Raw genomic sequence first — 26,496 nt, 5'->3', positions numbered from 1 at the left:
AGGTGAATTGTAATTACATTTTTAAAATCCAATAAATTATTTAATTCTTAAACATAAAAAAAAACCCAGTGGATCCTACCTAGTAGTTTAACCTTATATAGACTATTATAAATCTCTAATTAAACTACCAACACATATTTCAGTACTTCAGTTTAACCAAGCCAGGATACAGTTACTCTTTCCTTTTTTGGGAAATATATGTAACAAATGAGCTTAAAAATTATCATGAGTCTTTTTTACTCCAAGTCACTTAAACATATCAAATTCTACTGCTTGGTACTGAAGACCTACAGCCATGCTATCCAAAAATGGGACCAACAAGCCATGTATGGCTATTTAAATTTAGCTAAAATTGAATAACAACTTTATTTCCTCAGCCACACTAGTCACATTCCAAGTGCTTAATAGCCACATGTAGCTAATAGCTACCATACTGGAGAGTGCAGGTATAGAACATTTCCATTATTGTAGAAAATTCTATTGGACAGTGCTGATCCAGAGCTTAAGTAAAATAAAGCTATCATTACTGTTCCACTGAGACTTAAAAGTCTTTGATTATCTTTTGCTACTAACCCTTCTGGAATGAAAGAGACCAATGATTCTGTCATTCAACTATATGCTACTTAAAGCAGCTACTTGATCAGCAAGAGCACTGAGCCTCATTCAAACTCCTTGTTCTGACGCCTAAGTCCTATGTAACTTTAGGCAAGTCACTTAATCTATGCACATGAATCTTAGTTCATCTGTAAAAGAGATGTCAACCTACCTTACAGAGTTATTCAAAACCATACACATATAAATGCACGCACGTGTATGTGCACATGCGTGTGTATCTATTATATTATCATCCTTAAATTCAGGACCCTCTCCTTCCTAAAGCTTCTAGGCTCTTTGCATCATTTCAGTTTACCCATAAAAAGCATAAAAAACTGAAATCTTAATAGAAGAAACTGCAGATATTTCAGATCTCTAATTCAACAAACAAAAGGCTTGGGCCAGTGAATACCTATTACACGTCGAACACAGTGCTTGATGCTCTTGTACTTTATCCTGCTGAACCTCACAATAACCCAGAGAACAGATGACATTAAACTCATTTTGTAGAAAAGAAAACAGAGGCAAGCAAAGGCTAAACAGCATACACAAGGATCACTCAGCTAATAAGAGGAGCTAGAATTGGATACCAGGTCAAGGTTTGTCTAACTCCAAAGCTTTCTCACACAGCATAATCCCCCAAAATTAGGAAAAGAAAATCTGTGGAGGAAAATGAGAAGTTTCAAAATCCAAAAAAGCAGGGCTTCCCTGGTGGCGCAGTGGTTGAGAGTCTGCCTGCCGATGCAGGGGACACGGGTTCGTGCCCTGGTCCGGGAAGATCCCACATGCCGCGGAGCGGCTGGGCCCGTGAGCCATGGCCGCTGAGCCTGCGCGTCCGGAGCCTGTGCTCTGCAACAGGAGGGGCCACAACAGTGAAAGGCCCGCATACCACCAAAAAAAAAAAAAACCAAAAAAGCAAAAACATTATCTATAGATACATATAACATTTCAATTAAATTAAATGTAATCTAATTGAACCCAGTGGAGATACTCCAAGATGTCTCTCCAGATTTTCTTATCTTTAAGGCTTATATCCAAATGAAGGTATAGCAATGCTGAAAAACAAAAAATGAGTGAAAAACAAGACAGAATTTCCCTTTCAAAAGAACAGAGTAAAGCAGTGCAAGAATCAGTCTTACAGAGATATCCAATCTCACAAAGCAGTATCTTACCTTTTCAGATAGAATATCTGAGGCACTAATTCTTCTCGTTAAATTTTGTTCCTTATCTTCTAATCCTTTAAAATAAAACAGCATATTCTGAATGCTTTAAAAGGTTGCCACAATCAATTTAAAATGCTATATGATATTTACTAGTATTTATTTTAAACGGTCTCATTAAAGGGTCTCATTTTCTCAATCTCTCAACCAAAAGGAAAGAATGTTGTTAGAGAGAATGAAAATCTGAACAAACTTTCCACATCAGCCTCATTTCTGAAAGTTATAATGCAAAAACAATTCAAAATATTAAATTATAAATTAAAACTGCACTATGGTAAGAATGACTTCTGAACTAAAAATAATTATTTCAAATAAGAACAGAATTTACAAAGCAGACAGACAAGAAACAAAGCTTCATTACTGAATAGATAATACACAGAAAAGAATATGTGATGATTAATTCAGACCTCAAAAGTTGAAATGAATTCAACATTTAGAGATTGTATTGGATTTATTCATTAAAGAAATGTCTTCGGGACTTGGCCAAAAAGTAGAAAAAAAAAGAAATGTTCTCTATTTATGCAGAAAAGCATCAACAGAAGTAGGTTAAGTATCAACCAAATTAAGTCCTTCCACACATTTTCCAGAATTCTAGCCTTGGGCCCAGATTTCTGATTAAGCTATTACAAAATCTTATTTATATATTATCTAATCTATGACAGCTCTACAAATTACACAGTAAAGTTACAGTACATATATAATAGTACTGAGAGAGGCACTTTCATAGCTAAAACAGATTAAGTTAAAAACTAAGAAAATCTTTTCTTAAGATGACACAAATAAATTTGCAAAGCTAGGATTCAACTAAGTCTAAACTCCAAACCTAGTTTTTTTTTCCATAATACCACTACCAGTATTCCAAATATCCTAATTTGATTGCTCAAGACCTACTGATAAAAGAATAGGCAACTTATTCAATACATAGAAAAATTATTATATCAAGTACCTAGAAAAAGTAAATGGAAGGCAATCACCAAACTTTGAGTTAGGTCAGTTCTGCCATAAGGCTTGTTTTGGAAATATGAATTTGTTGCAACATGATTGATATATTAGAAAATAATCTGAGGACAACACAAATTTCACATTTGCTTACGTACAATTTGCGTCCAAGAAACACTAAGAGAATGCAGAAAGCTGCACCCAGGTGATCCATGTAGGAATATACAAATCCCACGCATGGTGATCAATTTACCAGCTACTTCAGTTCACTGTATATGCACACCCATCCCCATCTGGTGTTGCAACTTACTGTCCAATTTCAAATAACCTTCCTTGTTCTACTTCACAGTAACTCATAAGCTGCAGATCTACTTCCACAAGCACATTTTAGGTCTTTTCCAAGGTAAAGTGACATATTTATTGTAGTATTTCAAGCATTTTTACCCATTTAATGTGTAAACCTGCATTACCGTTTTTATTAGATTCCAATCTTTTTTCATGTGCCACTGACAAGGTTTTTGAGTGTTGTTTTCCCTAACACCATTTGCCCCTAGCCCTGTGCCTTTTATTGTGCAATTCTGCAGTGTAGTGGTTTCCAGGAATGCATGTCACCTTATAACAAAACTGACCATACTTCAAAGAATAAGAGAATAGTAATAACTATTAGACAAAAATGAACAAGGAAAAAAAATAAAGACAGACTTTCCACAATAAACGTACAAAGAACTTTTCTCCTATACTATGAGTCATTAGTCATGAGAGTTTATTAGTTGATGAGGCTCTCTTTCATCTATAAAAGATGGCAGCACCTCCCTTTAAGGGAGCATACAGGCAACTATGCACTAAGCTGGCAGCTACCTAATGAGCACAATGTCACCTGAAAAACAAGCACAAACCGTAAATTTCAGACCATAAATCTAACTTTACACAAAGATTAATAAAAGCAGGTTATGATTTAATTGACCAAACATGTAGTTTGGTCCTTCTGTCGTACCACTATCATGGATCTCTATAAAAATATTTCTATTTTAATTCTTACTCAATACTTCCGAAATGAAAATTGGTCTTATGCAGTCATGCAGTATTTTTAAAATTATTACCTGAAATTCTAAACCGAGCTAGAGACAGTCAGGATATAGGTGGTAGCTAAAACCATAATAACTGAGAACACCCAAGGAGAAGAGAACGGTGAGGACATCAACAGTTAAGAAGTTACATAGGAAAAGTATTTTTTTTAAAAAAGGAAAATCAGAAAGTTGCAAGAAACTACTGATGTGTACAGTAGCATAGAAATCCCCAAATTTCAGGATTAGTGAGAAAAACATCACTGAATATAACAGATGTGTCTACTCCCTACAGGATACTCTCAACATAGCAGCAGTGATCCTTTGAGAATTTAAAACAAATTATGCCAATCCTTTGCTCAAAACCCTGCAACAGCTCCTATTTCACTCAGAATAAAAACCATCTTACAAAATACATGATCTGTCCCAACTCGTTATCTCTGACCTCTTCTCTCCCACTACTCATTCCCCATCACTCTCTCTTCTTTAGTGGCACTGGTTTCCCTGTTATTCCACAAATATGCCAGTACCCTTCTGCCTAAGGGTCATTACTCTAGTTCAGTGATTCTCAAACTTTATCAAGTATCAGAATCAACAAGAGGGCTTCTTAAATACAGATTGCTGGGCCCCATTTCCAGAGTTTCCAACTTAGCAGATTTGGGGTAGGGCCTAAGAATTTGCATTTCTATCAAGTTCCCAGGTAAAGAAGGTCCAAGGACCACAGTTAGAAAATCAATGCTCTAGCTATTTATTCTCTTTGCCTAGAAACCTATTTCCCCCATTTGGCTATTCCCCCACCGTCTTCAAAGCCTTTGTTTAAATCTCACCTTCAAATTCAGGCCTCTCCTGATCACCCATTAATACTGCAGCCAGTACCCACTATCTCCATCCTAACTTACTTACTGCTATGCTTTTTCTCTCTCTACAACTGTTATTTACTCATCATATTTACTGTCTCCTCTTCTTAAAATGCAAGCCCATGAAGGCATAAATGACTGTCTATTTTCCACTGATGTACTTCCAAGAGGCTGGAATAAAGTGCTCAACTAAATTTTGAATAAATGGAAGAATGAAATAAAAAAGGAATGAAAATGAAAAATGAATTTTGCAATTAGGTCAAAGTAACTGTGCCATGAGTAGTTTCAGTATTCTGGTAGGGTCAGAAAAGCAAACTACATTGAGTTAAGAAGGAATGACAGGTGAACTGAAAGGAGTCAACGTAGATTAGCCTTTCCGGAAGCCTAGTTGAAAAGACAGAAGTTGGGCTTCCCTGGTGGCAGATTGGTTAAGAATCCCCTGCCAATGCAGGGGACACGGGTTCAATCCCTGGTCTGGGAAGATCCCACATGCCACAGAGCAACTAAGCCCGTGCGCCACAACTACTGAGCCTGCGCTCTAGAGCCCACAAGCCACAACTACTGAGCCCGCATGCTGCAACTACTTAAGCCCGCGCGCCTAGAGCCTGTGTCCTGCAACAAGAGAAGCCACCGCAAGGAGAAGCCCGCGCACTGCAACGAAGAGTAGCCCCCTCTCGCCAACTAGAGAAAGCCTGCGCACAGCAACGAAGACCCAACGCAGCCAAAAATAAATAAATAAATTTTTTAAAATGTTTTATTAAAAAAAAAAGATTGATAGCTGACTTTTCAAAATCAACAATGGAAGCCAGAAAATATCTTCAATATACTGAGAATATAATTAACTAATCTAGAATTCTAAACCTAAGAAAATTGTCTTTAAAATAGGATAAACAGAAATAAGGTTTTCATATAGCAGACACAAACTAAAGGAAATTCTTAAAAATGTATTTTAAGCATAAGTGATTCTAGACACAGAAGGAAGAGTGAGCCAAGAAAGTGTTAAATACATGGGCAAAGGTAGGCAAATACTGGTCCTTGTATATCAGGGAAAGGGTAAATAACTTGATTAACTTTAAACACTGATAAGAATTCATGTTACAATTCCTAAAGGAATCAATGAGACCAAAAACTTTGTATCTAACTTCCAAACGAGTAAAAGAAAAAAAAAAGTTGTATTAAAAAAAAAAGTCAAAAGAGGCAAGACAGAAAAAAAAGAAAAGGAAATAAATACAAATATCAGTAATCATGAAAAAATGTGAACTATATGTTCTTGTTAAAAGACAAAGATCGTCAGGTTAAACTACAAATGAAATCCAGCTCCATACAATGTACAAGTAACATTTGGGACATGAAGATACAGAAAGACTGAAAGGATGGAAAGTGATATACAAAGCATATATACTTAACAAGAGAAAGATGGTGTGTTTATTAACATGAGACAAAATAGTCTTTTAGGCAAAAACATTACTAGAGATAGAGATCACTACATAATAATGAGAATAATAAGTCAATTCCCCAGCCTCAAAGTATTTAAAGCAAAAACTGAAAACTAGAAATCCACTACCATACTGGCAGATTTTAGCAAGCCTCTCAGCAATTGACAGATCAAGCAGATCAAAAAATGTTCATATCTTAGAAGGAAGATGTGAACATAAAAGCTTGATCTAGGGGCTTCCCTGGCGGTGCAGTGGTTGAGAGTCCACCTGCCAATGCAGGGGACACAGGTTCATGCCCCGGTCCGGGAAGATCCCACATGCCGCGGAACGGCTGGGCCCGTGAGCCATGGCCGCTGAGCCTGCGAGTCCGGAGCCTGTGCTCCGCAATGGGAGAGGCCACAACAGTGAGAGGCCCGCATACCTCAAAAAAAAAAAAAAAAACCTTGATCTAACAATCCAAACATTCCTTTCAAACACACAACAGTTACGAAAATCAATCACATACTAGACAATAAAGCAAGTCTCTACAAATATTTCAAAAGATTGCTACTATATAGATCTCATTCTCTGACAATGTGATTGACTTAGAATTCAATGACAAAATATACACCTAAAAAACCTACGTGTTTTGGAACACACTTCTAAACAGCCTATAGGCCAAAGAATAACAAAAATTAGAAAACACTTAGAACTGAATGAAAAAAATTTACAAATGACAAACTGAGATGCAGCTAAAGTAGAAAAAGAAGTTTCATAGCCCCAAATGATGTTAATAGTAGAGAGGCTAAAAATTAATGAGTTTTAAAAGCTGTGGACTTATTTCTGGGGAAATTTTTAAAAGATGATGGGAGACACAATTAATAACTGCTGTGGATAATAAAAATGTAAGATTCTTCAGAATAACTTAGTATAAACTGTACAACTTACAGGAAACGAGCACATTACAAGAAAAATAGTTTACCTAAACTGCCTTAACCAGAAATAGAAAACATAAACAGTCAGTAGTTTAAAACCTTCCCAGAAAAAAAGCCATCCTGGCCCAGGTAATTTTATCAGCAAGATCTACCAAATATCCCAGGAATGATTCCAACCTTAAAACTATCCCAGAGAACAAAGAGGAAACCACTCCCCAACTCATTCTGAGCATCATAACCTTATACTAAAACTTGTAAGGAAAAAGAAGGAACAAAACTACAGACTATGAACCTACGTGAAAAATCCTAAACAAAACATTAGCAAACCTTTATCTATGAAGGTTTTGTAACTGCCCCAAACTGGAAGAACCAAATGTCCCTGAAGTGGGAAATGGATAAACAAACTGTAGCATAGCCATAGGGGGCATTCAGCAATAAAACGGAAATGAACTACTGACATAAGCAACCACATGGATCAATCTCAAATACACTATGCTAAGGGAAAGCAGCTAGGGTTAAAAGGCAATGTTCTACAAGACTCCATTTATATGACATTCTGGAAAAGGCAAAAGTATAGGGTCAGAAAACAGACCAGAGGTTACCAAGTAGGGTTGGTGGCATGAGGGAATCGGTGGGAGTTAATGAAACTGTTCTATGATAGTGATGGCTGGCAATGGTTACCCAACTGCTTGCATTTGTCAAAACTCAAAGAACTATACAGTTAAATGGGTAAATTTTTACTGTATATAAATCATACATTCATAAAAAAGAGGAAAAGAAAAAATTAACAAACCAAATCCATGATGTATAAAAATGATATATCATGAACTAAGTGGATTTATCCCAATCATACAAGGGTGGTTTAACACTACAAAAATCAATTAATATAATCCATTACACTAATAAATTAAAGGAGAAAAATTAGATGCTCTTCTCCATAAATGAAGAAAAAAGATTTGATAAACTTCAAAATCCATTCATGCTGAAAATTTCAAATAAGGAATGGGGGCTGGGGTTGGGGTGAACACTTCCTTTACCCAATAAAGGACTCCTACAATAAACTTAGCCAACATCATATCTAAAAGTAAATGGCAAAAGTATCCCCTGTAAGTTAGGGAACAAAGGTGCCCACTACCACTTATGTTAAAAACTGTATTATTAGTCCTGATCAGCACTTAAGGCCAAAAGTGGTGAAAGATCAGAATGAAACAAAACTTGTCATCACCCAACAATACGACTATCTACTATCTGCAAAAAGAATTCACAGATAAAACACCAGAATCATTTCAATGAAGTACACTACCAAAATAACTAGTTACCCCTTTAGAGGAAGAAGCATATCATCACTAATTGAAATTTTAAATTCCATTACCTTGACTAGATTCAGTAGTGTCAGATTTCAGGGAAAGCTGTTTTGTTCCATCTTTAACTTTTTTCAACCGGTTCTTATCTCCTGGTAAAGTCAATTTTTGCCTGAGTGGTTTTAATTCAAATGCCTGAAAAGTTTTGACCTGTGTTTTCTCCTCAGGAGCTACTTCTTTACTTGAGTCCTTTATAATACTGACATTATCAGTGCTTGTTTGGTCCTCAAAGTTCAGTGTTTTAGGATCTTCTTGCACATTCTCCTCTTTGCTACTCAAAGCTAGTTTTTCATCCTTATTGATGCACTCTAGTTCCAACTGTATTTGCTTATACTTCAAAAGTAAATCTTCAAAAGTTTCTTCCCCACAGTTTTCACTTTTTGATGAATAATTCTGTTTTCTTGATGGAGATCTTCCAAAACTTTTAGCTGAACAGCATATTAAGGAAACCAGTTTCCAAAAATTTTCCAGTTAATTTAACAAAAACACATTAGACTATAGATGAATTGTCTCCCTTTTTCATGTTTTTCAAGGAAGATGAACTGATATTTTAAAATTACTAAATGCCATTTAACACATGTGCTGCTAATGCCCAATTTCATTATGTGCCCATACTTTAAAATTAACAAGTATGCATATAAATAGTCCACTTACAAAATCACTCATGTCACTTATTACCTGTTGTATCCACAGGTATTACACCTAGTTAGGTTATAGCATCCTTCCTTCTGCAGGTTATCAGGAAAGCCCATAATGAGCTGGATGTTAGAGATTCCTTTCTGAAGGAAGAGGGGAGAAACTGAATGGTTTGTCACAGATGTGGATAATTTACACTTCAGATAATCAGAAGAAAACGTTTCTTCTTTTTAATTAGTTTCTTGTCATGTCTCAAATTTTTAAAAAGAGATAAAAAATTAACACTGACAATAGTTAAGACTAAGTTATGAATAAGAAACACTGTATTAAAAACCTAACAGATAACAAGTACAGAGCTCATCAAGTATACTAACATCCAACATATATATAACTAAGACAATGAAGGCAGTTAAATAATAAAAAAAAAACCTTAAGTTGTATTCAAAATGTATCTTCTAATTTTCCCCTGAAGAAAAGGATATCTAAAACCAATTACTTTTGTTTTTTTTTCTTCTCTAACATAGTGATACATAAAACTTAACTTCTTGGTTGGAAATGGCTACAAGGTTCCAAACTACAATTTTTATTCAAATTAATTCATACATATGAGAACTGTTCCACCTCACTTCTCCAGCCTAGAAATTAACAAAAGACAAGTAGTGGTTTTAATATGTCATTTATAGATCATTAAATTCGCTACGATATAACATTACAGTTCCCTAAATAGTTTCTTCTCTGTGTAACAACTTAACGGAAAAGCAATCTACAAAGATTTTTTTTTTTTTTTTGCGGTATGCAGGCCTCTCACTGTCGTGGCCTCTCCCGCCGCGGAGCGCAGGCTCCGCGGCCACGGCTCACGGGCCCAGCCGCTCCGCGGCATGTTGGATTCTCCCGGACCGGGGCACGATCCCGCGTCCCCTGCATCGGCAGGCGGACTCCCAACCACTGTGCCACCAGGGAAGCCCCCAAAATTTTTAAACTTCCCTAATGACCAATTTAAGAATGGGAAGTACCACCAAATATTTTAGAAACTAAATGAGCACTACAACTGAAAATCTTTAACAGTTCTGCAGCAAAACTGTTCTAGTAAATCTGTTTTTCTGATCTCTTCAGAGCTCAGTTTCTTGAAACAATACTAGTTTCTCATTACCTGTCTTACTCCTCCACCAAATGGAATCTGGCTTCTGCTGGCTGAGTTTATCCACCCTGACTTCTCTGCAGCACTAAACACTGTAAACTACTTCTCTCTTAGCTTCCATAACTCTACTCTCCCTTTGTTTCCTTATTTTTTTTTTGCCTGTAAGTTTTCATGACTCCTTTCTCCTCCAACTACTGCAAAAATGGTGCTCGCCAGTGAGCTCTACTTAGTCTCTCTCTGTCAATTTTGAGCGTTCTAATGCACTCCCATAGTTTTGGCTGGTGATAGCCATTTAGGGTTCTATCTCCCACAAGCCATTCTCCATCCTATTGGTAGACTAATCTTTCTAGAACACAAATCTGATCAGATCTCATCCCTTGTTTTAATCTAAGAATAGAGTCCAAAATCCTTAAAATGGCATATAATGCTTTCATGATTCCTTTCCAATCTCACCTCTTCCATGTTTATCACAATTTATGCATAGCTTTGTGTCTGTTTATCACAATTTATGCATAGCTTTGTGTCTAGGTTCTTCTGTTCTTCAAATTGACCCCAATTCAAATATCACCCACTATGTGAAGTCGGGCAATTACTTGCTCCCCCACCCCACCATTACATACTCTCTGTACATAAACTATGTAATTATCTACATTTACATCTCACTTTTCCAATGTAGCTACAGTCACTTAAAAAAAAATATGACTAGAGTCCTTGGAAACATTCACAAAGGGAAAAGATTCAATACGCTAACAAAAAAATAAAATAACTAAAGGACAGAAAAATGAGAAGCAACTGAGCTATGACTAAGTAATCTCCTTCAAGGCTAAATGAAATCTCCTACTTCTGTCTATGCAGAACAGCTACGATGATACCAGCACTTAAAAAAGATTTGAAACTGGTCAAGATGCAATTTCTAACTGAAACCTGGTTTAAAAAAAGAACTGCCATTCAACCTTTACAATTGCAGGTGAAAATGGAATGACTTTCTACTGATGAGACACTGGACTCATTATGTTAGCTCTGATCAGATTTGAAAGTTTAAATCAGCAGCCATCCAAAGGAGATATATGCTAAGATTGATTGACAAAGTGTCTCTCACTAAGGAAAATTAAAAATGAATGAGAATGAAAATAACTACTGCAATAGAATCTATTTGGTGTATTAGATTCTGATAGAATCTAATATCTAAATAGAATATGGATCTAAGTAAAATAGAATCTAAATAGAATCTAAATAGAATAATGGTTATTCTATTTCTTTAAAGCTGCACCCAGCATACCTTAATTATTACAGACAAAAAAAGTTTTAAAAAACAAAAACCCACCTGCATTCATGCTACCTCACTTCTAGATTATGGAAGTGAGTCACAGAATAATCCTTCTTTCTTAATGCAATATTTGTAAAATGTCATTATTACAATCATACAGTGGAAATATGAATTAAACTTAGTACAATCATGGTATTAAAGGAATTTGAATTAACAAAATTTTGTATTACAAATTTTGTTTGCTCACATTACACAACAGTGGCTGGGAGCTATGTTTTCCTTCACAAATTCTTATAAAGAATACCACCTCTAGGATGGATTAGTGATACTTCACAAGGAAAACAATGAGCAGAAGATCAAAACAATCATCCTTAAGTGCAGCATCTGTGAAAAGAAAAACAGCAAGAGAGCTCATTTCTGATAAGTTACTACAGAGATCAAACTGGATATTTTCCCATACTTGTTTCACAACATCATGTGCCTGTTCATTAAAAAGAACATATAAGATTAACAATTAATAAAGGTATGTGGTAGAGGTATTGAATGAATGGACAGAAAGAAGGCAAAGGCAGGAGGTAGGCAAGTCCACGTACCACTTCCTTCTCTAATATAAAATAAACTAAGAAAAAACTTTAAGCTCCCATAGTACTTTTTACATACCTGAATTTGAACCTTTTACACTGAACTATAATTATTTACATTTGCCTCTCCAACACAAATTAGAAGTTACATCTTCGTATTCTTAAAAAATTTACATATTTGTACTTAAATAGCCTTTCCATTTTTAGGCTCAGAATTGACAACTAACAAATCCCTGGTTAAAAAAATATCTTGGGCAGAGGTTTTCTAACTTTATTGAAAGAGCATTCCTCTTTTTAAAAGTTAAATACCTACATGATTTTTTTTCTGAAACAATCCTGGAGTGCTCCTAACCCAACTTTTGACTGTAGAAGTTTTTTCAGAGCAGTAGCACCAGAAGCTCCTACTTCTTACCTAAACCTACATTTCTGGTCCCCTTCCGATCCCGACATCTGGGAAAGACAGTTTGGTCCTAAGTATTCCGTGAAAAAAATGTTGAGTGTCTCCCAAACAAATGTCTTTATATGTAAGTTTCATATATAATGAATATATTAAAAAATCATTACACCATGGAAATTACAACCAGTAATAAATGTTCTAAGTAAACTATTTTTATGCAGTTATCATGGAATATGTCAAGACACAGTTCTACAAAAAATCTGAAAAAGTACATATTACATTACTACAATAAATTATAATATATATATAACTGAATCACTTTTCTGTACACTTGAAACACACGTTGTAAATTAACTATATTTCAATTAAAAAAAAGTTTTTTAATACATAGTTCTACAAACACGTCTTAAAATGGCAAACCCTCAGATGAGTAAACTCAGGAATGTTTACGATAACTATGAATAAGATTAGAGGGGACAAAAAACAGATTATTTTGCTATTTTCCTTCTTAACCTCTCCATAGATTCCACCTTCCCATAAACCCCATAGTTTCCAATATATTAAAATAAAAATGCTGTTAAGTTTCATTTTCTATCTAGCCCACATTTGTCAGCAGTAAGAGTTATAAAATGTCCAAAATGTGAACATAATAGAAAAGTTAAGAAGGTAAAGTTTCCCCCAAAGATATGTGAATTTCAAACCTCTGAATTTGAGTTGGCGAAAAAGATACCAGTTCTTTTTTTTTTTTAACTTTAAAAAAGCGGCAGTGTGTAAGAGTAAATCAAGAAAGGTAGAAACAGAATCACAAATAAAACCAGTAGGATTATGAACGATGAAACCTCACAATTTTCAATGTGACACTGCAATATGAAATAAGCAACAGTATTCCCCAAACTTTTTATGGCCAGTATCTTTTTTCTCCCTCTAACAATCTAAGGCAACTTCACGTAACAAAGTTCCTGTACTAGCAAAAACAAAGGCTAATGAAACTTGGGCTTCTGATGTAATACTGCAAATCTGATTTTACACTGTCTCAGATTCCACCAGTTTGGCCCCCATCCATAACACGTTCATGTTAAAAAGCAATACACCCAATAAAGCAATTTTAAGAAATAACGCTACAGTTTGACACATGGGTGGGGATTACCAAAGAACCGCCTACGTTAAGTATACTGACACAGTGAAAACAAGCGGTTCTGACGGTTCCGAAAAGTTAGTCATCTCACAGATCTGAGAAGACGCTAAAGGGAACTTCAGTGACACACCCAGGGCAGACCGCCACGTTAAGGATACAACTCTTCCGAGGTGGAGAGAGCTCTCGCCAGCTCTGACTGCTGCCGAATCCGGATCCAGCTCCTCCTCCCAGAGGAGGTCTGCCCCCCGGCTTGCCTCCTCGCTCACCCCCTCCTCGCCCCCGACTCCAGCGACTCCCACCCCGGTAAGGCCTGCCTCGAAAACGGAAACGGTCCAAGGCGATGTGGCTCCGTTCCCAAAAGGACGGCCGGGGGCTGCTTTCGGACAGTGAGCTCGAAGGCATCCGCACGGAGGGCGGGTGAGACCGGAACGGCTCTTTGGGTCGGTAGCTGCTGTGTCCCCTGAGGTGGCCCCGCTCCGACGCGTGCCGCGAGCGTGAAAAATTCCTCAGCTGCTGCTGAGAAGAGGACGATGACGAGGAGGAGCCACCGCCTCCGCCGGATCCACCGCCCCGGGCCGGGTGAGGAGGCCTTCGCCGCGGGTACGGTAACAGCCCGCCGCCACTGCTGGTGCTGCTGCTCCGGCTCCGTACCTGGCTGTTATTATCGTCGTCGCTGATCTCCCCATCTTCAAGCTCCCCTTCTTCCTTGGGCGAGAGGCCACTGGAGGCCGGGGCCGGAGTATCTGCAGTCGCCATCCCGGGAGCAGCGCGTTCCACACAACCTTAGCGCTCTGTCCGGGGATCCGCCCGTCAGCTGCCTTCCTGCTCAGTTTCCTTCTTTCTCAACGGACCCGGTCGGTGCGGCCTTACCCTACTTGCTCACCTAGCGGGCTCTGCTCCCCAACTTCCCCGCACCCCAGCTCTTTCTCGCCGGACCGTCGCAACCCACTTCCCTGCCCTAGCGCCCCCTTGCTCCTCCGCGATCTGGGCTCTTCCGCCTCGCGAGAAGAGAGCTCTGGAAGTGGCTCTGCTCGTGACGTCACTTCCTGCGGCACGCAGGAAACAAGGCTCCCAGTTCACGCGATAATAATTAGGACAACGCGATTCTCACTGGGAGTTGTAGTCTTTTTTTGGCTCTCGCTTAGAGTTTGTCCTTCCAGTCTGAGGCCCGTCCCCACTCCAGACGCTGCTTTGGGGTTTCTGGGTGCGTGGCGGGGTAGGCGGGCCCGTTCTTAATCTCGGCCGTGAGAGTTTCAGGGGGATGGGAGGGACACACGTCTTTTTTTTAATTGCTCGGAGGACAACTGCTGAAGAGAAGCAGTAGTCCTACTCCCTTTTGGGAGCCTGAGAGAGGACGGGGCGCGTCCGCCATGTTGGTGAAGGCAAACGAAGGGAATTAGAGCTCCAGGACTGTCGGCTCCTGTGGCTCAAGTCCGCCATATTAATAAAGAGAAAGGGAAGGCTGACACCCCCCCCCCTCCCCGCACACATACGTACACCCTTTCTTCCCACCTAGCTCCCTCAGCTTGGCTGGGTGGGCCCTTCCCCAGCCTCGCTTGCCCAGTCTCTTCCCGAAGAAAGCGTAGCAGCCCGCGCCTCAGATTAGGCTTAAGACAGCGCCGAATGAGGGCGAAAGGGAAATGCCGACCAATTGCGCCGCGGCGGGTTGTGCTACTACCTACAACAAGCACATTAACATCAGCTTCCACAGGTAACCTGGGCAGGGAGTGGGGGTGACGGAAACGGGAGTTCCTAGGCTGGGTATCAATTGTGTGGAAAGAACAAGATTCTACTAATTCTTATAACTTCGCTAGCTAGCTAGCTAGTAGCAGGGACGCATCATTTTTGCCCTTTGTGTGTGTTTCTCAAATCTGTCCAATTTTTCGCTCCCTTCGGGGAAGGTTTACTCACTTTGTAAAACAGAGCCAAGTTCTCTCCGTAATTACTCCTTCTCTAGAAAGTGACAGGAGGATAGCTTAATTTTCTATTCTTTTACTCCCTATGTGTTAGACCAAGTTTTGATATTAATGACGCCATAAGAGGAAGCAAGATCTGCCTTTTCAAGTCAGCAGTCACCTAAAAAGCCTTCTGTGTTCCCGTATAATTAGTCAATTCTCACTAGCTGGATTGACATGGGAAGCATTTAAATTTCAAATAGTCACGCACAGTAACTCTGCGGAAAAATTGAGTCATCATCGTAAGTAGCCGTGGAATTAAGCGATGTTAATGAAAGTGGAAAAAATAAGCTTTCTATTCTTACTAGAACAGAGTAATATAAAAAGAACCCAGGTTATGTTTTGCCTTCGTTTGCTGGAAGAGCAATCAAAATTCTTTATTTCTGTCAAATCAGAACTCTGGAAAGCGCTTTGAACCCTACATGAAACATAATAAGTACTTGGTAAATGTTTACCTTCTCTGCAAGTGCCTGCCATATGCCTGAAGAAAAGAAGCATTCAAAAAGTTAAGTACAAACAGTTCTGATTTTATATACCTCACAACTTAAGATCTTAGAATGTAGAAAATGATATCCTTGACCTTTCTCCCTACTTCATTATGACAAAGTGTACCCACTTATTAAAAGTTACCACTTAAAAAAAAAATCCTTGTGGTGTTTCTGTTTTTCATCTACTTCATGCAAATGTAGTGCTTTATTCATTCATCCATCAAATGTGTACCAAGCTCTTATTTCCCCGACATGGTGCTAGGGATCCAGAGAATTCTTAACCTTCCTGGAGTTGGAATGAGAAAGACCAACATAAATAATCGTGGTCAAGTGCCAAAGAAGAGACCTTCAGGGTCTCTAACTTAGCCTTGGAAAGTCAAAGAACACTTCTCAAAGGATGTGAAATTTCAAACGAGACCAAAAGATGACATAGATTTGGTCCTGTACGATACTTAAAGGATTTTCTGTTTTATCCAATGAGTACTTGAGAAGCTATGGAGGGCTTAAAAAGAATGGCGTGATTAGATTTGTATATTAAAAAGCCCTCAGGCTGCAGTGCAGAGAATTACAGTGTTACTTAAAGAGCTGGTCAAGCATCATCAAGAGATGAATTTGACAGAAAGGAGCTTATTACAGAATGTTAATGCACCTGCTATTTCACAAGGATATCCTGCTACGGCATCAACTGAACTAAATGTACTTCTGTTGCTGGCACAATCAGCACTAGATTAGGAGAGGTGAGCGTTGATAGAGAAAAAAGTTGGGAACCTGTAGTAAAACAATGGAGAGTCCACCCAGTGGCCTAGACTACAGTGGTACTGACAGTAGAGATGGAAAGTGGACAGACTTGAGAAATGTTTGAGGAGAAACTACCATATATGGTCATTTGATTTGGAAGATGAGGGGGAGGGAGGATTCAAGGGACCAATAATGAATGTTTAGGAGATGCCCAGTGGTACCCTAACATACATACCTCCTCTCCATGTTTGACTGTTTGCTATGAAATTAACATTTTCATGTGTAACCCCATAAGTTTAGGTGTTAAAATAACATTATTTATAATAAAATTAATCCCTATTTCATAATTAACACAATTCACTCCTTTCCTAGGACATTGGTAGACTTCTTTATCCCCATGTACAGCTTATATTGCCCAAACTTACTGTCACCATTTTTCTTTTACTCAGCCCATTCCAGTCTAAGTGTTGCCAATAATAATCTTTTGAAACTGTTCTTGCTAACATAAATTGTCACTCCAGCGTCCTTTTTTCATGGCATGTGATCATTTCCTCCTTGAAATACTCTCTACTTTGAATTATTTGACACTAATTTTGTGATTTTCATCTTACTTTTTTGGCCTAACTTCAGTCTCCTCTGCCACTCCACCCCCTGACCAAGGTCTTCCCACTCTTATCAAAAGGATTGCAATGGTTCCTGTGGTCTTGGTTAACATTTACCTGTTAATGCCTCCCAAATCAATACCTCTGGTCCGACTCTCTCTAATGAGTTTTAGACCTATCGGTAAAGTGTCTCAGTTATTTCCCTGGTCTCTTCAGTTCCTCACATTCAGCGTACTAAAACTGTACTACTGAACTTGCCCTTCTCCCAAACCTACACCACTTCCCATATTCCCTTTCTCAGTAAATGGAAACACCATCCACCCAGAAACTAGGAGGTCATCCTCCCTTGACTTCTCACCATTCCCTCTCAGTTGGATTATTACAACAACCTTTTAACTGGTTCACTGCTTCCATTCATGCACTCCTAACCGCTCGTCTATAATCAATAGTGTGTTGCTAAATTTTTAACAACAGGATTTCCAGGAAAGGGGGAAAGCCCTGATTTGTAATGTTTGTCCAATTTCCATGATATAAATACTCCCACCATAACTGGTTATAAGCTACCAATATGACATCACTGATCATGGAGTTGGGAAGAAACGTGCAATACTACCCTATTCTATAGCATTTATTCCATACAGGTGTAACAGACATAAGTAACCTGAAGAGTATAGACAGCAGTAAAATAATTAGGAAGTGATGGGTTTTTAGTATTTATTACCTTTGTTTTTAATTTATTTAAATGCAAACTTACATAATTTAATTTTTAATAATGGCTGTGTTTAACAACCAGCTAAAACATTTTCTGTTGACAGCTCTAAATTAGGCCTCTTAATGGCTTACCAATGCCATTTTGGATAAAGTTCAAAATTACTCTTTAACTTGGAAAGTCCTCCATCTTCGTTTCATATCATAACACTCTTCCTGTCCCCAAGGTACTCTTTAACACTCTTCACTACTACCATCCTAATTTCCCTAGCTAATTCGTACTGTCTTAAGGCTTCTTGACGAGATTAGCTCTTCCTGTTTTATGGTTCCGTGCAATCCTGTACTTACCCTTTTATAAACTCATGACACTTGTAATTACTTTTATAATAATAATAAACAGCATTTATTTAGTATTTACCACATACTATGCATTGGGCTGAGCATTTACTCACAATGTCTCATTTAATCCCTAGAACCACACTAGGTACCGTTATTACTCCACTTTATGGATGATGAAACTGAGGCCTAAAAAGATTAAACAACATTCTTAAAGTCACCCAGCTATTACACGAAGGAGCTGGGATTGATACCTGGTTTGATTACAGAGACTATTTTCAGCCACTCTTTTCTACTACATCAAGCTATTTGATTCTCTACCTTCCCCATTACAGTATACCCACATAGAAGGTAGACATCATAAAGGTAGATCAATTTTGTTTACTACTATGTCTTCAGTGCCTAGGACAGTGCTTGGAATGTAAGAGGCATTCAGCTGTTAAAGACCCAAGCAAAATAGCATTGTTAAAATACTGAGTGATTTTCCAAAACTACTAATGTTTCTGAAAGCCTGGTTCTATTATTGTGTAAACAAGAATATATCCATCTATTAACACCACGTTAATTTTTTAAAATTAATATTTACATGATTTATTATTACTTAAATTCAGTTTATGGGCTGCTTCTCCCACCCTTTGAATTTGCTGAGAAAAATCCAAACAACACGTGCAAAAATATGATTAAGGTTAATATTGTATAAAACATTATCTAAAATCAAATATAAAATTGTTGATTATTCTTATTTTATTTCAACACAGGTAATCTCAAGATTATTTAGTAATGTCAAACTAACTCCATTACTTTGTATATTCATTGATTCACTCAAAAAGTTCATTGAATGCTTACTAACAGGAAAAAGTAGTGAAAAAACAGCTCCTAACCAGGAGAAACCTGTGATCTAGTGGTGGAGATAGAAAAGTAAACAATTAGAATACAGTTATATTAGTGCTATATGATATAGGAACATCTGACCAAGTCTTCTGATCATAAAAAAACTTGTTAGACACATAGGATTCCTAAACTGAGTCTTAAAAGAAAGAAGTAGAATTTGATCACGTTAAGGTCCAATTGGAGACGTTGGTTTCATAATTTAAAACTTTTTTTTAGTTTAAAAACGAGCTAAAAGGTGAGGGGGTGAAAGGTAATATTTGAAAGAAAGTCTTCATATATCTGAAGAGTCTTATACAAATGCTAATACAATAGTGCTGATAGTACTTATTTGTGCTTGAAGTCCCAAGAAGAAGAAGTGTGCTTATAAACTAAAGCTTAATTTTTAGCTTAATCCTCAGGAAACATTTTCAGATCACTTAGATGAGAAAGTGATCAGAAAGCTTTGAGATGAGAATACATTACTATTAAGAGGTGAGGGCTAGGCCGAGTAGATACAAAGTCTCCATTAGAGAGACTTGTATTTCTAGTGAAATGCAAAACAACGTACATATATGAAAACATGTGAACTGCAGAGTGACACACGAATGTTATCCCCAGGTGAGGGTGTGTTTGGGGCAGTGGGGGTGGGGACATGAGATGGCAGGGTGTCTAAGTAAGTAAGTCTGGGCCTTCACCTCTGTGGCCCTCCCTGCTGGTAATTTGAGCAAGACTAGTATATCTGACACAGCCAAAGCTGTTACCTAATGAAGCTTCAGTTGGGGGTTTTTGAGCCACATGATCTTCTAACATAAATTTAATGGTTCTTTTTAGGTACTAGTGAGTTCATAATTAATACTTCAAGGACAAGGTAGTCAAACTAAAGAAGAGTTCAAACTTATTACATGTGAATGTTGATTCCTCTATTTGCAAGTCAGTCAACACAGTTACCATTCGAATTTTTAGACAGTCCCTTATATTTTTCTCTTCCTTAACAGGTGTACACTGGGTGCATATCAGTATATTTTATATCTGAAATAAATATAAAAGGAAAAACATTCCTGCTGGGCTTGTCATCAGCATTTTACTTTTTGTAGTAATTAATTATGCCTTCTACTGTACAACATAGCTTAAGAGGTCATTTTTTAAAAATATATGCAGTTTAACTTCATGTAAGTAATATAGTGAATTATAAATTCATATATTCTGTATTTATATTAATTAAGCAAATTTTTGTTGAGTCCCAACTGTTTGCAAGGCACTACGTAAGTGTTAAAGTTAGATAGAAAGATAAAATGAGGGCTTTCCTGGTGGCGCAGTGGTTGAGAGTCCACCTGCCGATGCAGGGAACATGGGTTCGTGCTCCGGTCCGGGAAGATCCCACATGCTGCGGAGCGGCTGGGCCCGTGAGCCATGGCCGCTGAGCCTGCGCGTCCGGAGCCTGTGCTCCACAACGGGAGAGGCTACAATAGTGAGAGGCCCGGGTACTGCAAAAAAAAAAAAAAAAAAGATAAAATGATCCATGTCCTCGAGAAACTTATAATCTTCTTTGATTTCACTGGAAATTTATTAAAATGGAAAATTACAAAGCAATGTAGTAAGTATCATAATGAACACAGAGGAAGGAATACCAGAATCTGTCTTGATAAAATTTAATCTGTAGATGATCTGATTTGTCTTGACCACGTACATGAGCAGCAGATCAAAGCACTGTAAAATTATTCCTGCTTATAATGGATCTACATAAATTTGATCTAGATCAGTTTAGTCTTGTTTATTTTACTGCCCTTGTTAAGGACTAGTTTGGGAAGAAAGGTCTCTTTTTAAAACCCTGAAAAATTAAACCACTTAAGTTAGTTTTTTGTTAACTTTTTTACAACTTATAAAAATGAGCATGAATTGGTTTCTGTTCCAGTATCTGGATACCGGAAATTGTTAAATTTATATGTAAATGTAAGACACTTTAAATTGTTACCTTTCAAATTTTCTTTTAACCATTGAGGTACAACCAGAATTGTGATAGTTGGAATTTGAGTTGCCTTTTTTTTTTTTTTTTAAAGGTTTCCTTTGGATCCTAAAAGAAGAAAAGAATGGGTTCGCCTGGTTAGGCGCAAAAATTTTGTGCCAGGAAAACATACTTTTCTTTGTTCAAAGCACTTTGAAGCCTCCTGTTTTGACCTAACAGGACAAACTAGACGACTTAAAATGGATGCTGTTCCAACCATTTTTGATTTTTGTACCCACATAAAGTCCATGGTAAGTAATACTACTTTTATGCCATTTTAACCATTTTTAGAATCCATCCCTTTTTGTTTGTAACATGGAACAATTAAGAATATATTGAGGGCTTCCCTGGTGGCGCAGTGGTTGAGAGACTGCCTGCCGATGCAGGGGACATGTGTTCGTGCCCCGGTCTGGGAAGATCCCACATGCCGCGGAGTGGCTAGGCCCGTGAGCCATGGCCGCTGAGCCTGCGCGTCCGGAGCCTGTGCTCCTCAACGGGAGAGGCCGCAACAGTGAGAAGAGGCCTGCGTACCGCAAAAAAAAAAAAAAAAAAAAAAAGAATATATTGAAATTCATATATAATACTGTGCCTCAAGAAAACTGCAAAACTGAAGTAAAGATGCAGGCTAGAATTAGTGCTCAGCACTCCTGACTCCAATATTCTTTCCCCAACCTAAACTGTTTTATTATATTGGAATTTTACATCATTGTTTATTATTATCAATAACTGACCCATTGGTAAAACTGAGAAATGGTAATGAAACCTCCAGCATCGCTCTGCTCTGATTTTAAGATGATATGCAAATAATGTGTGTTAAGTGCTTTCAGGGCAGTACACCCAAAGAATACCAGAGTTACACCAAAGAATGTAAGTTCAGAGGGAGGCATAACAGAAAACCTCATAGAGCTCAGACATTTCGGCTGGGCTTGAGCTTGGAGTTTGGAACGTAGGAGAGGGTTCTTGACTTTGCACAGCGCAGCTGCAATAGCATGATAAGAACAAAAGATAATGAGTTGAGGAGTGAATGGAAAATAAGTGTTAGCAAGTGATATTTAAAAGGAAGGAGAAATTTAAGGTATAGTATGAATGTATTAAAACAATGTTTTATCTAGTTAGGGAAGATCTGATCAGAGGGGAAAAAGCTAGCTGAGAAAGACAGCGTCACTGAAAGGTTCAGAAGGGAGGTTGTCAGAGTGGAAATTGAAAAGTGCCTTTCCCTCATGTAAGAATCCTCAAAGAAATGTCAACAAAATAAAGAGTTTAGCTTTGAAAAGGAAGATAGACATCTTTTCCTCTCAGAGAGGAAAAATCACTGCTTTTCTTGAGTTATTTTTGACAGTTAAATTTGTAAATCTACATGAGTTACTATCTGAATGGAAGAGAAGGGAGAGGAGATTGTGGTAAACCAATTATCAGAAAAGCTCCAGGAGGGCAAGCATTTCATTTCTGAATCCTCAGAACCTCAAATAGTGCCTGGTACATAGTACAAACTCATATATTTATTGAATTTGAAGTATACCTTGTTTTTGACATTTTGATCATTTATTCATTCAACAGATGTTTACTAAACTTTACATTATGTCAAAATCCAAGTTAGATGCTGGGAATATACAGATCAAAAAAGAGTCCCTGCCAATTCCCCTAGACAGAAGGAATGCCAGTTGTAGGTTTCATGAAGACAGGAACCATATTTATCTTACTTGTTCACTGTTGTGTCCCCAGGAATTCATAAATGAATTCCTGTGTTTCAATAAATGTTGAATGAAAGACAAAGCTATGAAATTAATCAAATAATCTGGGAACTATAAGTGGTTTAATATTATTGGAGTAAAAATTAAGATGGTGGATGGCAGCACTTCCCTGGTGGTGCAGCGGTTAAGAATCCGCCTGCCTGCCAATGCAGGGGACACGGGTCGAGCCCTGGTCTGGGAAGAATCCACATGCTGTGGAGCAACTAAGCCCATGTGCCACAGCTACCGAGCCTGCGCTCTAGAGCCCACGCGCCACAATTACTGAAGCCTGCACGCCTTGAGCCTGTGCTCCACAACGAGAGAAGCCACCGCAATGAGAAGCCCGAGCACCGCAACAAAGAGTAGCCCCCGCTCGCCGCAACTAGAGAAAGCCCATACACAGCAATGAAGACCCAACTCAGCCAAAAGTTAATTAATTAATTTTTAAAAAGATGGTGAATGGCAGAATGGGGTGAGATCCTAAATGGTACAGTATGCCATGTAGATATTTTGGCATATAAAAAAGATATTTTTTTCTTTAAATAATAGGGAGGCAAAGAAGAATTTAGCCAGTATTAAATCATCAAATCTGTTAGAAAATTATTGTATGGCAGAAAATAGACTAGTGAGGATCAAAATGAGCCAGAGATCAATAAAGAAGTTTTTAATATATTCAAGCCAGACATGAATGATATGGGCTTGATATGGGTAGTAGCATTAAGAATGATGGAGAGGAGGGACTTCCCTGGTGGTTCAGTGGTTAAGACACTGCGATTCCACTGCAGGGGGCGTGGATTTGATCCCAGGTCGGGGAAGATCCCACATGCTGCACAGTGTTGCAAAATAAATAAATAAAAATAAAAAAATAAAAAAAAAAGAAATGAAGAGAGTGAAAAAAAAGAATGATGAAGAGGCGAGGATTTGTGATACAGATATTTAGGAGATAGAATTAATAGGACTTGATGACTAATTGAATGAAAGAGATAAAGGGAAAAAAGGGTCCTCAGGTTTCTGATTTGGAAAGAAAGTTTCTAGCCAGATTTTAAAACCTTGAATGTATCAATAAGATATAACTGTGCATAATTAATAGGTAAATCTATTCAGGAGCTTGATACTTTGGAATATGTTTGTATTAAGTAGGACCACAGGTCTGAAATATTAATCAAATTGAGAAGATAGTATTTACCTAAAAAAGAGATCAAATCAGTATCACAAATAAACCAAATGTCTAAATGCATTCTATACTGGCCTTAGAATATTGCAAAGAATCTTTTTAAGTCTCTACAGAATCATATTCAATAATTTGGAAGAGACCTAGGAAGTCCATTCTCTATTTCCAGACCAATGCTTTTATCTCTCTGGAGAGAAAAGACAAAAAGAAATAGGTGGCTGGAGTTAATTCAACCAGTTGAGAAACTTGAATCCATGACTACATGAGATAGGCTGCTAATGTTTCCTATCAAATTTTTAAAAATCAATTTTTAAAAGAGCAGTTTAAATACTGTTATCCAAAACAAAATTTACTTATTTGTGATATTCCATAATTTATGTTCAACCCTCTAATTTTATTCTGCTCAGAAACTCAAGTCAAGGAATCTTCTGAAGAAAAACAACAGTTGTACTCCAAACGGACCACCTAATTTAAAATCAAACATTAGTAGTCAGCAAGTACTACTTGAACACAGTTATGCCTTTAGGAACCCTATGGAAGCAAAAAAGAGGATAATTAAACTGGAAAAGGAAATAGCAAGTTTAAGAAGGAAAATGAAAACTTGCCTACAGAAGGAACGCAGAGCAACTCGAAGATGGATCAAAGCCACGTGCTTGGTGAAGAATCTAGAAGCAAATAATATATTACTTAAGGGCACATCAGAACACATTTTACCAACTGCCTTAAACAGTCTTCCTTTGGAAGATTTCAAGATTCTTGAACAAGATCAACAAGGTAAAACGTTACCAATTCTCTAACTGCAAACAGACTAAAAGTACCTTCAATTAGGATTTGATGCTTGAACTTCATTCTGTTCAAAGGTAAAGATATTTAAGGAAATTATTCCAAAATTGGGTATTTAATAAAGTTTTACCTGAAGTAACAACGTTACTGCATAATTTATTTATGAAGACTTGGTTGCAAAAAAAAATGGAGAACTTCTTATGAAACTTATTTGAACGAGAATGGAAGTGCCTTATGTGAGAATCATGTACTTAAAATTTTTTCTAGGAAATTGTATGTTTGTAAAGTGTTTTGTGTTTTTGTCTTTTTAAACTTCTTTTAAAGAACAGTCTATGACAAGTAATGTTTTTAAATTATATTATAAAAAAATTTTTTCCTGTACCAAAGTTGGGATATTACATTCTAAGTAATTTGCCTAGTAGGAGTTAACCAACATGAAATAAAACTTTAAAACTGCTGGGTTTTGTATTAATTAAATTATTATTTTTGGCACTGTGATTGGGAAAAATTTTAGGAAAAAACCTGAAGTACAGGGCAAGTTCTTTTATTTAAACTTTTCATATCTTTTTATCAGTAAAACTGAGCTAATCATGGCCTCCCTCATAACAAAATTAGCTTTTGCAATAGCTTGTAAAATATTTTGAAAATAGTATTTTCAAATGTGAAGTACCTTTGCATCATCCAAGTAACTCAGACTACTAAAAACAGGTAGCTGATTATATTCACCTTCTAAGAAAGTATGTTATGAAATAACAGAGATTGAGATCTAGCTTTTACTTTAAACAAAAAGATAAATGTATACCACATTTATTCTCATAATAAAAATAGTACATATTCTATGTCAAAACTGATACGTTAATAGGCAAACATGCTACACAGTTCCATGTTAGGAATACTCCCTCTGTCCCCATGTGTGTTGATACCAAAATTCTTAAGCTTTCTTTTTTTTCCATAAACCCACAATAGAATTGAATTATAGAAAAGTACTTACCATATTATATCTTTACAACTTATAACCTAAAATGAAGTCAATTTATCTTACACATCAGCTTGATTTTTGTCTCCTCTTTTAGTGAGAGTCAAATAGAGCAACCATACTGCATAACAAATAGAATGTAGATCTTTTTAAAAATACATGTGTCTCTGATAAAGCTATGCAAGTGCTAATTATTTTACAAAATAGAATATCAGAACTATTCTTATAGTTTCCATTTGAACAATTAAAGGGTTTGCCTTATTTTACCAGATAAATGTTTAATAAGAACACTTTCCTTCAAACAGCTTTGGTCAAATCATGTAAAAATTTATTAATGTACAATCAGGTTACCCAGGCCTGATTTGAGCTTCTGACACCGCCATATGAAAGTAGCATATACATAATCACATATTACTGTAAATCCTTCCCATAAGGTAATGGCTACTTGGTGATAAAAATTTTTTTATAACATTTGCTGAGATCCTAGCAAAAAGTCTTTTTATATTATTAGCACCCTTTCTTTTAATAAGGAATGCCTCCCAAGCAACTAGATGCACAAAGGCAGGAAACGTCTCTTTTAGTTATCATCAGGCACTTA

At 37.3% G+C, this 26,496-nt stretch overlaps 2 protein-coding genes across 4 annotated transcripts in view; one reads left to right on the top strand and one right to left on the bottom strand.

Moving 5' to 3' along the window:
• ZFC3H1 (zinc finger C3H1-type containing) overlaps positions 1-14,509 on the bottom strand; it is a 49,372-nt gene extending 34,863 nt beyond the window's left edge. For both annotated transcript variants that reach the window (XM_060165320.1, XM_060165321.1), the window contains exons 1-3: positions 13,698-14,509; positions 8,397-8,813; positions 1,767-1,831 (exon numbers count right to left, since the gene is read on the bottom strand). In XM_060165320.1, the coding sequence (XP_060021303.1) occupies positions 1,767-1,831; positions 8,397-8,813; positions 13,698-14,295 (1,080 nt within the window). In that variant the 5' untranslated portion in view covers positions 14,296-14,509. The remainder of the gene's footprint in view (positions 1-1,766; positions 1,832-8,396; positions 8,814-13,697) is intronic.
• Positions 14,510-14,670: 161 nt separating this feature from the next.
• On the top strand, positions 14,671-25,378 carry THAP2 (THAP domain containing 2). Of its 2 annotated transcripts, none has more exons than XR_009543367.1 (3): positions 14,671-15,250; positions 15,890-15,999; positions 21,294-21,430. XR_009543367.1 is itself a non-coding variant. In XM_060165311.1 (3 exons), the coding sequence occupies exons 1-3, from the start codon at positions 15,180-15,182 to the stop codon at positions 24,934-24,936; spliced, it is 657 nt and encodes a 218-aa protein (XP_060021294.1). In that variant the 5' UTR covers positions 14,671-15,179; the 3' UTR covers positions 24,937-25,378. The 2 variants fall into 2 exon arrangements, 1 of the variants encoding a protein (XP_060021294.1); XM_060165311.1 differs by lacking the exon at positions 15,890-15,999 and adding an exon at positions 24,547-25,378 and having other exon boundaries at positions 21,294-21,489.
• The last annotated feature ends 1,118 nt before the right edge of the window (positions 25,379-26,496 follow it).

The sequence above is a fragment of the Lagenorhynchus albirostris genome, chromosome 11 (genome assembly GCF_949774975.1).
Source record: "Lagenorhynchus albirostris chromosome 11, mLagAlb1.1, whole genome shotgun sequence".
In the NCBI taxonomy this organism is placed as follows: Eukaryota; Metazoa; Chordata; class Mammalia; order Artiodactyla; family Delphinidae; genus Lagenorhynchus; species Lagenorhynchus albirostris.
Note: the sequence above shows the minus strand (reverse complement) of the source record. Positions and strands in the feature narration are given on the sequence as shown.

Coding starts and splice junctions, on each gene's coding strand:
- THAP2 (XM_060165311.1), top strand. CDS start 15,180: ATGCCGACCAATTGCGCCGCGGCGGGTTGTGCTACTACCTACAACAAG. Junction 15,251..21,293: donor ATTAACATCAGCTTCCACAG/GTAACCTGGGCA, acceptor TTTTTTTTAAAG/GTTTCCTTTGGATCCTAAAA. Junction 21,490..24,546: donor GTACCCACATAAAGTCCATG/GTAAGTAATACT, acceptor TATTCTGCTCAG/AAACTCAAGTCAAGGAATCT.